Here is a 12,804-nt window from a genome sequence, read left to right on the forward strand (position 1 = left end):
TTGCTGCTCCTCTTGCTTCTCTTGCTGCTCCTCTTGCTGCTCCTCTTGCTGTTCCTCTTGCTGCTCCTCTTGCTGCTCCTCTTGCTTCTCTTGCTGCTCCTCTTGCTGTTCCTCTTGCTGCTCCTCTTGCTGTTACTCTTGCTGCTCCTCTTGCTGCTCCTCTTGCTGTTACTCATGCTGCTCCTCTTGCTTCTCTTGCTGCTCCTCTTGCTGTTACTCTTGCTGCTCCTCTTGCTGCTTCTCTTGCTGCTCCTCTTGCTGCTCCTCTTGCTGTTACTCTTGCTGCTCCTCTTGCTGTTACTCTTGCGGCTCCTCTTGCTGTTCCTCTTGCTGCTCCTCTTGCTGCTCCTCTTGCTGTTCCTCTTGCTGCTCCTCTTGCTGTTCCTCTTGCTGCTCCTCTTGCTGCTCCTCTTGCTGTTCCTCTTGCTGTCCCTCTTGTTCCTCTTGTTTCTCTTGCTGTTCCTCTTGCTGTTCTTCTTGCTGTTCTTCTTGCTGCTCCTCTTGCTGCTCCTCTTATTCCTCTTGTTGTTTCTCTTGCTGTTCCTCTTGCTGTTCTTCTTGCTGTTCTTCTTGCTGCTCCTCTTGCTGCTCCTCTTGCTGCTCCTCTTGTTCCTCTTGTTGTTTCTCTTGCTGTTCCTCTTGCTGTTCTTCTTGCTGTTCTTCTTGCTGCTCCTCTTGTCCTCTTGCTGCTCCTCTTGTTCCACTTGCTGTTCCTCTTGCTTCTCCGTCTGCTCTTTCCCCTCCTGCTCTTTCCTCTCCTGCTCTTCCTCCTCCTTTTCTCCCCCCTCCTCCTGCTCTTCCCACCCTGCTCTTCTCCCTGCTCCTCCTGCTCTTCCCCCTTCTGTTCTTTCCCCTGCACCTCCTGCTCTTCCCCCTCCTCCTCTTCCCTCTGCTCCTCTTGCTCCTCCCCCTCCTCCTCTTCCCCCTGCACCTCCTCCTCTTCCCCCTGCACCTCCTGCTCTTCCTCCTCCTCCTCCTGCTCTTTCCCCTCCTCCTCCTTCTTCATAAGTTGAGTGTTGCCAAACTTGCACTGCCTCCAGACTCTGATCTAAGACCTCAGCACCAGACCTCCGTGACATCAAAGTCCCGCTGTCACCTCGCTGATCAAAAGTTTCCCAGGAAGGAAGGGTTTTGGGCAAGAAAAGATGTCATGGGGATAGTGTAGGTAGGGTTAAGGGGGTAGGGGAGAGAGAGAGAGAGAGAGAGAGAGAGAGAGAGAGAGAGGACAGCCAGACCAGATTGTGAAAAGGTGACACTTCATCAAGTAAAAAAAATAAGAATCATTGGATCAAATGCATCTGTTTATCGTCCAACACGAGATCTCTCTTTGATAGTGTGTGACATTTTTTACACGACGCCGTCCGCATGTTATGCCTCCAGCATTTATAAAGTATTACTGCTCCAGCATTTACTATTAATGCTCCAGCATTTACTATTACTACTCCAGCATTTAGTATTACTACTCCAGCATTTAGTATTAATGCTCCAGCATTTATTATTACTGTTCCAGCATTTAGTATTACTGCTCCAGCATTTATTATTACTGTTCCAGCATTTAGTATTACTGCTCCAGCATTTATTATTACTGTTCCAGCATTTAGTATTACTGCTCCAGCATTTATTATTACTGTTCCAGCATTTAGTATTACTGCTCCAGCATTTAGTATTACTGTTCCAGCATTTAGTATTACTGCTCCAGCATTTATTATTACTGTTCCAGCATTTAGTATTACTACTCCAGCATTTAGTATTACTACTCCAGCATTTAGTATTACTACTCCAGCATTTAGTATTACTACTCCAGCATTTATTATTACTGTTCCAGCATTTAGTATTACTGCTCCAGCATTTAGTATTAATGCTCCAGCATTTAGTATTAATGCTCCAGCATTTATTATTACTGCTCCAGCATTTAGTATTAATGCTCCAGCATTTAGTATTAATGCTCCAGCATTTATTATTACTGCTCCAGCATTTAGTATTAATGCTCCAGCATTTATTATTACTGCTCCAGCATTTATTATTACTGCTCCAGCATTTAGTATTAATGCTCCAGCATTTATTATTACTGCTCCAGCATTTAGTATTACTGCTTCAGCATTTATTATTACTGCTCCAGCATTTATTATTACTGCTCCAGCATTTAGTATTACTGCTCCAGCATTTAGTATTACTGCTTCAGCATTTAGTATTGCTACGTCATATTAGTCTGCATTTGCTGGACACAAAAAGGAAGCAGAAAAAGGCTCCATCGCTGTGATTGGAACAATTCACAAACAACACAGACTTCGGAGAGGGAACTTTAGACGACATCTATAGCTCCATTACCGATCATTATCCAGTGACTACGTAATAGTGGAGGTAGGTCCCTCTACCACTACTACCACCATCAATATAGTGAAAGGAGGTCCCTCTACCACTGCTACCATCAATATAGTGAAGGGAGGTCCCTCTACCACTGCTACCATCAATATAGTGAAGGGAGGTCCCTCTACCACTGAAAGGAGGTCCCTCTACCACTGCTACCATCAATATAGTGAAGGGAGGTCCCTCTACCACTGCTACCATCAATATAGTGAAGGGAGGTCCCTATACCACTGCTACCACCATCAATATAGTGTAGGGAGGTCCCTCTACCACAGCTACCACCATCAATATAGTGGAGGGAGGTCCCTCTACCACTGCTACCACCATTAATATAGTGGAGGGAGGTCCCTCTACCACTACTACCACCATCATCAATATAGTGGATGAAGGTCCCTCTACCACTACTACCACCATCATCAATATTCATCATTCGACTATTGCCACAACTCTATTATTATTACCACTTTTTCACTGTCTATCATCGTCACTACTGTATCCTTCACTAACATAAAAACTCAGCTCCGGATACCTGGCTTTCTGCCACCACAGGACTGAAAGTTCAGACACCTGGCTCTCTGCCACCACTGGTCTGAAAGACCAGATATCTGGCTCCCTGCCACCACTGGCTTGAAAGGCCAGACATCTGGCTGTCTGCCACCACTGATCTGAAAATGCAGACACCGGCATTCTGCCACCACTGGCCTAAAAGTCCAGGCACCTGGCTCTCTGCCACCACTGGCATGGATGGAATATCTTACATCTTGCTGAGTTCACGGTGCTGCTTCATTTTATAAGGTGATGCCATGAAGACGTTTCCCTCAGAGAGAGTTAGGAGGAGGACCGAGAGAGCAAGGAAGTGGAAGGGAGAGAGGAGGAGGAGGAAGAAGCAGTCATATTGGTAGTAAGAGTAGTGGAAGGAATCGAAGGATGGTGAGAAAGTTATTGAAACAGAAGGGAGAACGATCGATGAAATTCGATGCAATAACAAGATGCGAGAGAAAGAGAGGTGTTTGCTGTCACGCGAAAGAAAAGAATGAGAGGGGAAAGCTAGAAGGTAAAGGGAAGTGGATTGTTAGGAGAGACACTGACAGGCAGACAGGCAGCCTGCCAACCAGTGTTCCTCTGTTGTCACACCTGGTCTTCGTTGGTTCAATCCCCGGGTTGGAAGGTGTCTCAGGGCTCCCAGTAATGACAATATGGACTCACCTCCCGCACACAAATTGCATTTGGTGGCTCCTGGGTGACTGATAGAAGCTGAGCTGCTGTTAATCAGACTGTCTAGCTATCAGGGTGGGTGAAGAGGGTGTGTGTGTGTGTGTGTGTGTGTGTGTGTGTGTGTGTGTGTGTGTGTGTGTGTGTGTGTGTGTGTGTGTGTGTGTGTGTGTGTGTTTGGGGACAGGCATGTATGTTCCTTCGACGCTCACAGTTTAATTAAAACCCGTTCCAGTAATGTTGCTTTCTCGTGATATTGAGTGGCATGTCGTCGTTCTGTGTTAAACGTTAAATAGTTCTCTGGTAGAGGAAGGACGTTTGGACGAGCCTGAAAGTGGGGGATGTCGTGGGGAGGAATCTTTAAAGAGAGTCGTGCAAACTTTTGAGAGGACCATTGTTTTAGTCTTATCCGCTTTTGGTCGAGTCATTCTTGTCCATGTTTGGTTGAGTCTTTCTTCCCCACGCTTGGTTGAGCCTTGCCAGTGTGTGATTGAGCCTTTCTTTCCCGTGTTAGGTTGAGTCTTTCTTCAACATAACTGGAGTCATTCTAGGAATGTTTGAGAGATGAGTGATGTTCCATCAGTATTTTTAGCCGGATTATTTTGACAAAGTAACTTCTTCCTGAGTGAAGAGCACTTGTCAGTAAGTTATAAATAGATAGTTAATTTTCATCCTAGAAGGTAGTCCATTTCGGGTGTGCCGTTGTTCAAGGGATGACACGAGGCAATGGGTGTCATCCCTTGAAGGAGCCTCGTCTCGTACTGGACAGATTAGGAGTGCCCAGGGCACCATGGACTCATGGTGGGCAAGGTAGTGCCCAAGCTGCGATTGTCGTTCTGACTCTTGCCTCTGTTATCCTCCAGTCTTGTGTAGTATACTGTGTATGTTCTGCAATATTACTTACTGATATATTATTTGTTCAGTGTGTGTGTGTTCACCTAATTGTACGCACCTAATTGTAATTGCAAAGGTCGAGTCTCGGCTCTTGACCCTGCCTCCGCTGGCTGCTACTGGTTTCACTCTCGGCTGCGTGAGCCCTGTTATTCCTGTTCTTACAGCTAACTATGGATTTCACCTCTACCACTTCGTTTTTAAATCATTCCACTTCCTGACCACTCTGTGGCTTAAAAAAGTATTTCCTAACATCCCTGTGGATCATCTATGCTTTTAACTTTCAGATGTGACCCTGTGAACCGCCTTTCAAACTCTTCCTGTCCACTCTCAATTCCTTTCATTATTTTGTACGTCGTAATCATGTCATCTCTGGTCCTTCTTTCCTCTAGTGTTATCAGGTTTAGCTCCTCTAGCTTCTCATATGTCATACTCTTCAGCTCTGGGACTAGTTTCGTTGCAAACCTTTTCACTTTTTCCAGCTGCTTTACATACTTTACCAGATGCGGGTTCCATACTGGCGCTACATACTCCAAGATGGACCTGACATATGCCGTCGTGAATGCCTCCTTGTTGATGCTCCTATAAGCTGCCCGTAAAATTGCCAGTCTCGCGTTTGCTGCAGCAGTTATTCTGTTGATGTGAACCTCAGGCGAAATGCTGGAAACTTCTGTGTGTTCCTCCCGAGGTGTGTGTGTGTGTTTACATGTGCGCCGGTGCTCAGCAATCTTGACCCCAAAACTTATTGTACGCCACAAAAGTTTTTCAGATTTTTATATTCGTCACATCAGCCATTGGCGGCACATTTCGGAGTGGCATTCCGTGGCTGGGGTCCGCCGAGTGACTTCGCCTCTTATAAAAACGGTCTAATCTGAATTCCAGGGAAGTCTACGCTGCCTCAGCAACCCCAGGAGCGTGACGGCTCTTCATTTTTCCCCATCACAGAACCTCTCACCCATTTCTCCTTCCCATCACAACGAGACCGCCAACCTTATATTATCTCCTCCTTCCTCATTCTGTGTTCTTGTTCCATATATGCATTGAATTTGTTTATAGGGTTTCATAATTCTCAACTTTCCTTCAAGTCGGCTTCTGACTACCTACCGGTGAGTATGTCACAGGGAACTTATAGTAGATGATCACAGCTGACAAATGGTGAGTCAGACACATATTAACAGAGTGATGACTTTTAATTAGCAATGTATCGTCCCCTAAATACAAGGCTTCGTTAATGTGTCTTTCGAACACACGGAATGTTTCCAGTTTTGGAATATAACAAGAGAATCCCTCTTAAAATATTTTTCAGTGTGTGCGAGACTATTGCTTATATATATATATATATATATATATATATATATATATATATATATATATATATATATATATATATATATATATTTATATATATAATGTGTGTATGTGCTTAACAATTCGCAAATAGGCGAAATTATTTACAAACATATCTAAATTGTTAGATTTACGTATGTCTTCCTTGCTTCCGTTCCTCACATCTGACTCTGACAATATCCGGCCTGTCACTTGCTCGTTAACATTATCTTCCTTGGTTCTTCAGTCTTCGGAAGGTATTAAGTGCAGTTCTTTTAGCCTCTTATTATAGTTGCAAAATTCTGGATTATCTCGAGTTGCTGTACATGCTGGATCATCTTTATTCTTCACCGCTGTGTATTGTTCGCTCATTCAGTGAGCTGCCTTCTCAAACTCTGCTTAGTTCTTATAATAATAATAAATAATAATAATAATAAACCTATATTTCTACAAGTACATGTACAAGGTTTACAGTCCTAGCTGACATCAATGACATATTACTATACAGAAAGCTCCTTGTTATGCAGAGCTCGGGCAAATTAGGTCCGTTTTGTCCCCAGGATGCTGCCCAAACCAGTAGACTAACATGCGGGTGCCTGTTTTAATGCTAGGTGAACACTTGATAGCAGATGTCTTAAGGAAACACGTCCAAATGTTTTCACCCGTACCGGGGATCGAACCACGGACCTCATCGTGTGAGCTGAGTGCGCTACCAATTGAACTACATAGAAGTTCTGTACCTTTTCACTCTTTCATTTGTCTTTCTCTCTGGTCTTCCTGCCTCTGGTTGAACCACGGATCTCTCTCTTTTGAATTTCCTGTCCTCCTGACAGGGATGAATCATCCTTGTGCTTCCAGCACTTCTTGGCTGAGTGTTCCATCATCTTCTGAGTTGTGTGTGCTCACCTAGTAGTTGTGTGTGCTCACCTAGTAGTTGTGTGTGCTCACCTAGTAGTTGTGTGTGCTCACCTAGTAGTTGTGTGTGCTCACCTAGTAGTTGTGTGTGCTCACCTAGTAGTTGTGTGTGCTCACCTGGTAGCTGTGTGTGCTCACCTGGTAGTTGTGTGTGCTCACCTAGTAGTTGTGTGTGTTCACCTGGTAGTTGTGTGTGCTCACCTAGTAGTTGTGTGTGTTCACCTGGTAGTTGTGTGTGCTCACCTGGTAGTTGTGTGTGCTCACCTAGTAGTTGTGTGTGCTCACCTGGTAGTTGTGTGTGCTCACCTGGTAGTTGTGTGTGCTCACCTAGTAGTTGTGTGTGCTCACCTAGTAGTTGTGTGTGCTCACCTAGTAGTTGTGTGTGCTCACCTGGTAGTTGTGTGTGCTCACCTGGTAGTTGTGTGTGATCACCTAGTAGTTGTGTGTGCTCACCTGGTAGTTGTGTGTGCTCACCTGGTAGTTGTGTGTGATCACCTAGTAGTTGTGTGTGCTCACCTAGTAGTTGTGTGTGCTCACCTGGTAGTTGTGTGTGCTCACCTAGTAGTTGTGTGTGATCACCTAGTAGTTGTGTGTGCTCACCTGGTAGTTGTGTGTGCTCACCTAGTAGTTGTGTGTGCTCACCTAGTAGTGTGTGTGCTCACCTAGTAGCTGTGTGCGCTCACCTAGTAGTTGTATGTGCTCACCTGGTAGTTGTGTGTGCTCACCTAGTAGTTGTGTGTGATCACCTGGTAGTTGTGTGTGCTCACCTGGTAGTTGTGTGTGCTCACCTAGTAGTTGTGTGTGCTCACCTAGTAGTTGTGTGTGCTCACCTAGTAGTTGTGTGTGCTCACCTGGTAGCTGTGTGTGCTCACCTGGTAGTTGTGTGTGCTCACCTGGTAGTTGTGTGTGCTCACCTAGTAGTTGTGTGTGTTCACCTGGTAGTTGTGTGTGCTCACCTAGTAGTTGTGTGTGTTCACCTGGTAGTTGTGTGTGCTCACCTAGTAGTTGTGTGTGCTCACCTAGTAGTTGTGTGTGCTCACCTGGTAGTTGTGTGTGATCACCTAGTAGTTGTGTGTGCTCACCTGGTAGTTGTGTGTGCTCACCTGGTAGTTGTGTGTGATCACCTAGTAGTTGTGTGTGCTTACCTAGTAGTTGTGTGTGATCACCTAGTAGTTGTGTGTGCTCACCTGGTAGTTGTGTGTGCTCACCTAGTAGTTGTGTGTGCTCACCTAGTAGTGTGTGCTCACCTAGTAGTTGTGTGTGCTCACCTGGTAGTTGTGTGTGCTCACCTAGTAGTTGTGTGTGCTCACCTAGTAGTTGTGTGTGCTCACCTGGTAGTTGTGTGTGCTCACCTAGTAGTTGTGTGTGCTCACCTGGTAGTTGTGTGTGCTCACCTGGTAGTTGTGTGTGCTCACCTAGTAGTTGTGTGTGCTCACCTGGTAGTTGTGTGTGCTCACCTGGTAGTTGTGTGTGATCACCTAGTAGTTGTGTGTACTCACCTAGTAGTTGTGTGTGATCACCTTGTAGTTGTGTGTGCTCACCTGGTAGTTGTGTGTGCTCACCTGGTAGTTGTGTGTGATCACCTAGTAGTTGTGTGTACTCACCTAGTAGTTGTGTGTGCTCACCTAGTAGTTGTGTGTGCTCACCTGGTAGTTGTGTGTGCTCACCTGGTAGTTGTGTGTGCTCACCTAGTAGTTGTGTGTGCTCACCTGGTAGTTGTGTGTGCTCACCTAGTAGTTGTGTGTGCTCACCTAGTAGTTGTGTGTGCTCACCTGGTAGTTGTGTGTGCTCACCTGGTAGTTGTGTGTGCTCACCTAGTAGTTGTGTGTGCTCACCTAGTAGTTGTGTGTGCTCACCTGGTAGTTGTGTGTGCTCACCTGGTAGTTGTGTGTGCTCACCTGGTAGTTGTGTGTGCTCACCTAGTAGTTGTGTGTGCTCACCTAGTAGTTGTGTGTGCTCACCTAGTAGTTGTGTGTGCTCACCTGGTAGTTGTGTGTGCTCACCTAGTAGTTGTGTGTGCTCACCTGGTAGTTGTGTGTGCTCACCTAGTAGTTGTGTGTGCTCACCTGGTAGCTGTGTGCGCTCACCTGGTAGTGTGTGCTCACCTGGTAGCTGTGTGTGCTCACCTGGTAGTTGTGTGTGCTCACCTGGTAGCTGTGTGCGCTCACCTGGTAGCTGTGTGCGCTCACCTGGTAGTTGTGTGTACTCACCTGGTAGTTGTGTGTGCTCACCTGGTAGTTGTGTGTGCTCACCTAGTAGTTGTGTGTGCTCACCTGGTAGCTGTGTGTGCTCACCTAGTAGTTGTGTGTGCTCACCTGGTATCTGTGTGTGCTCACCTAGTAGTGTGTGCTCACCTGGTAGTTGTGTGTGCTCACCTAGTAGTTGTGTGTGCTCACCTAGTAGTTGTGTGTGCTCACCTAGTAGTTGTGTGTGCTCACCTAGTAGTTGTGTGTGCTCACCTGGTAGCTGTGTGTGCTCACCTAGTAGTTGTGTGTGCTCACCTGGTAGTTGTGTGTGCTCACCTAGTAGTTGTGTGTGCTCACCTGGTAGTTGTGTGTGATCACCTAGTAGTTGTGTGTGCTCACCTAGTAGTTGTGTGTGATCACCTAGTAGTTGTGTGTGCTCACCTGGTAGCTGTGTGTGATCACCTAGTAGTTGTGTGTGCTCACCTGGTAGCTGTGTGTGATCACCTAGTAGTTGTGTGTGCTCACCTAGTAGTTGTGTGTGATCACCTAGTAGTTGTGTGTGCTCACCTGGTAGCTGTGTGTGATCACCTAGTAGTTGTGTGTGCTCACCTGGTAGTTGTGTGTGCTCACCTAGTAGTTGTGTGTGCTCACCTAGTAGTTGTGTGTGATCACCTAGTAGTTGTGTGTGCTCACCTAGTAGTTGTGTGTGATCACCTAGTAGTTGTGTGTGCTCACCTAGTAGTTGTGTGTGCTCACCTGGTAGTTGTGTGCGCTCACCTGGTAGTTGTGTGCGCTCACCTGGTAGGTGTGTGCGCTCACCTGGTAGGTGTTTGCGCTCACCTGGTAGTTGTGTGTGCTCACCTAGTAGTTGTGTGTGATCACCTAGTAGTTGTGTGTGCTCACCTGGTAGTTGTGTGCGCTCACCTGGTAGTTGTGTGTGCTCACCTGGTAGTCTTTGCAGACAGAGAATGCCAGCTTCTGTACAACGCCTCTAAACCGTCAATTAATTGATGCGTTGAGTGTACATACCTAGCTGGATTTAATGGCATGATGTTTTAATAGCATGGTAATTTAACGACATGGTGATTTAATTACATAGTGATTTAATGGCATCGTTATTTAATGGCATCGTGATTTAATGGAACTGATTTAATGGCATCGTGATTTAATGGCACTGTGACACCGACAAGCTGTGGAAACATGCTTGTGTACACTTCTGTACATTTATTTAGGAAGGGATGACTCGTAGCCAGACATTTCCTTTAATACCAGAATTTTTAAAGGGGTGGACCCGTAAGCCAGCGGAAGGCCTCGGTCAGATGGCCAAATGCTCCAGCTGCGGGTCATCATATGACTAAGACCCGCGTCAGGAAAAACTTGTCCTGTTTCCTGACGAACCTAATACCTACCTACTTCTAATGAATTTAATGAAGTGTACGTAAGTGACTTTTTAGTTGCAGCTCCTGGGTCCGCCTCTTAACTTTCAGACGTGATCAGCCTCTCTTATTAAAATTGTGAACTGACCTAACCTTGACTATGTTGTTTCAGAGTTCACTACGCTTCTTAGGTGTATAAAATTGTTTCTTGGCGTCTGTGTGACTTTAGTGTTCAGTTTCTGTCAGTGTTCTCTCGTGTCCTTATCCATACCATGGTAAGCTGTGTTTCATGGTACGTACCATGGTAAGCTGTGTTTCATGTTACGTACCATGGTAAGCTGTGTGTCATGGTACATACCATGGTAAGCTGTGTTTCATGTTACGTACCATGGTAAGCTGTGTGTCATGGTACATACCATGGTAAGCTGTGTTTCATGGTACGTACCATGGTAAGCTGTGTTTCATGGTACGTACCATGGTAAGCTGTGTGTCATGGTACGTACCATGGTAAGCTGTGTGTCATGGTACGTACCATGGTAAGTTGTGTGTCATGGTACGTACCATGGTAAGCTGTGTGTCATGGTACGTACCATGGTAAGCTGTGTGTCATGGTACGTACCATGGTAAGCTGTGTGTCATGGTACGTACCATGGTAAGCTGTGTGTCATGGTACGTACCATGGTAAGCTGTGTGTCATGGTACGTACCATGGTAAGCTGTGTGTCATGGTACGTACCATGGTAAGCTGTGTGTCATGGTACGTACCATGGTAAGCTGTGTGTCATGGTACGTACCATGGTAAGCTGTGTGTCATGGTACGTACCATGGTAAGCTGTGTGTCATGGTACGTACCATGGTAAGCTGTGTGTCATGGTACGTACCATGGTAAGCTGTGTGTCATGGTACGTACCATGGTAAGCTGTGTGTCATGGTACGTACCATGGTAAGCTGTGTGTCATGGTACGTACCATGGTAAGCTGTGTGTCATGGTACGTACCATGGTAAGCTGTGTGTCATGGTACGTACCATGGTAAGCTGTGTGTCATGGTACGTACCATGGTAAGCTGTGTGTCATGGTACGTACCATGGTAAGCTGTGTGTCATGGTACGTACCATGGTAAGCTGTGTGTCATGGTACGTACCATGGTAAGCTGTGTGTCATGGTACGTACTATGGTAAGCTGTGTGTCATGGTACGTACTATGGTAAGCTGTGTGTCATGGTACGTACCATGGTAAGCTGTGTGTCATGGTACGTACCATGGTAAGCTGTGTGTCATGGTACGTACCATGGTAAGCTGTGTGTCATGGTACGTACCATGGTAACCTGTGTGTCATGGTACGTACCATGGTAAGCTGTTTCATGGTACGTACCATGGTAAACTGTGTTTCATGGTACGTACCATGGTAAGCTGTGTGTCATGGTACGTACCATGGTAAGCTGTGTGTCATGGTACGTACCATGGTAAGCTGTGTGTCATGGTACGTACCATGGTAAGCTGTGTGTCATGGTACGTACCATGGTAAGCTGTGTGTCATGGTACGTACCATGGTAAGCTGTGTGTCATGGTACGTACCATGGTAAGCTGTGTGTCATGGTACGTACCATGGTAAGCTGTGTGTCATGGTACGTACCATGGTAAGCTGTGTGTCATGGTACGTACCATGGTAAGCTGTGTGTCATGGTACGTACCATGGTAAGATGTGTGTCATGGTACGTACCATGGTAAGCTGTGTGTCATGGTACGTACCATGGTAAGATGTGTGTCATGGTACGTACCATGGTAAGCTGTGTGTCATGGTACGTACCATGGTAAGCTGTGTCATGGTACGTACCATGGTAAGCTGTGTGTCATGGTACGTACCATGGTAAGCTGTGTGTCATGGTACGTACCATGGTAAGCTGTGTGTCATGGTACGTACCATGGTAAGCTGTGTTTCATGGTACGTACCATGGTAAGCTGTGTGTCATGGTACGTACCATGGTAAGCTGTGTGTCATGGTACGTACCATGGTAAGCTGTGTGTCATGGTACGTACCATGGTAAGCTGTGTGTCATGGTACGTACCATGGTAAGCTGTGTGTCATGGTACGTACCATGGTAAGCTGTGTTTCATGGTACGTACCATGGTAAGCTGTGTGTCATGGTACGTACCATGGTAAGCTGTGTGTCATGGTACGTACCATGGTAAGCTGTGTGTCATGGTACGTACCATGGTAAGCTGTGTGTCATGCCACTATTGTTAACCTTTCTTTAATATTACATTGCAGTTATTTCCTTTAATAGCTAAATTGGAAATGAACGTCCTTGTATTATTAATGCTTATTTTTAGTAACAATTATTATAATTATTTATGTAACATGGCCATGATAAGTTTAACTGAAGGTATAGTAACATGCCTTCCACGCGGTGTACTGGTGTATGGTTAATCTGTGGTGTTCAGTGGTTACACCCCCCCTCCCTCCCCTTTTTTGTCAACTACTCTACTGAGTGTTGGTGAGTCACGTGACCCACCTGACCTGTATGCTCAAGG

The 12,804-nt window shown here is 45.9% G+C and overlaps 1 protein-coding gene across 1 annotated transcript; it reads right to left on the bottom strand.

Moving 5' to 3' along the window:
• Window positions 1-513: 513 nt before the first annotated feature.
• LOC138852780 (involucrin-like) lies at window positions 514-1,006 on the bottom strand. The gene is made up of 2 exons (XM_070085649.1): window positions 805-1,006; window positions 514-707 (listed from the first exon to the last, which is right to left on the bottom strand). The coding sequence occupies exons 1-2, from the start codon at window positions 1,004-1,006 to the stop codon at window positions 514-516; spliced, it is 396 nt and encodes a 131-aa protein (XP_069941750.1).
• Between the last annotated feature and the right edge of the window lie 11,798 nt (window positions 1,007-12,804).

This window comes from Cherax quadricarinatus, chromosome 16, assembly GCF_038502225.1.
Source record: "Cherax quadricarinatus isolate ZL_2023a chromosome 16, ASM3850222v1, whole genome shotgun sequence".
In the NCBI taxonomy this organism is placed as follows: Eukaryota; Metazoa; Arthropoda; class Malacostraca; order Decapoda; family Parastacidae; genus Cherax; species Cherax quadricarinatus.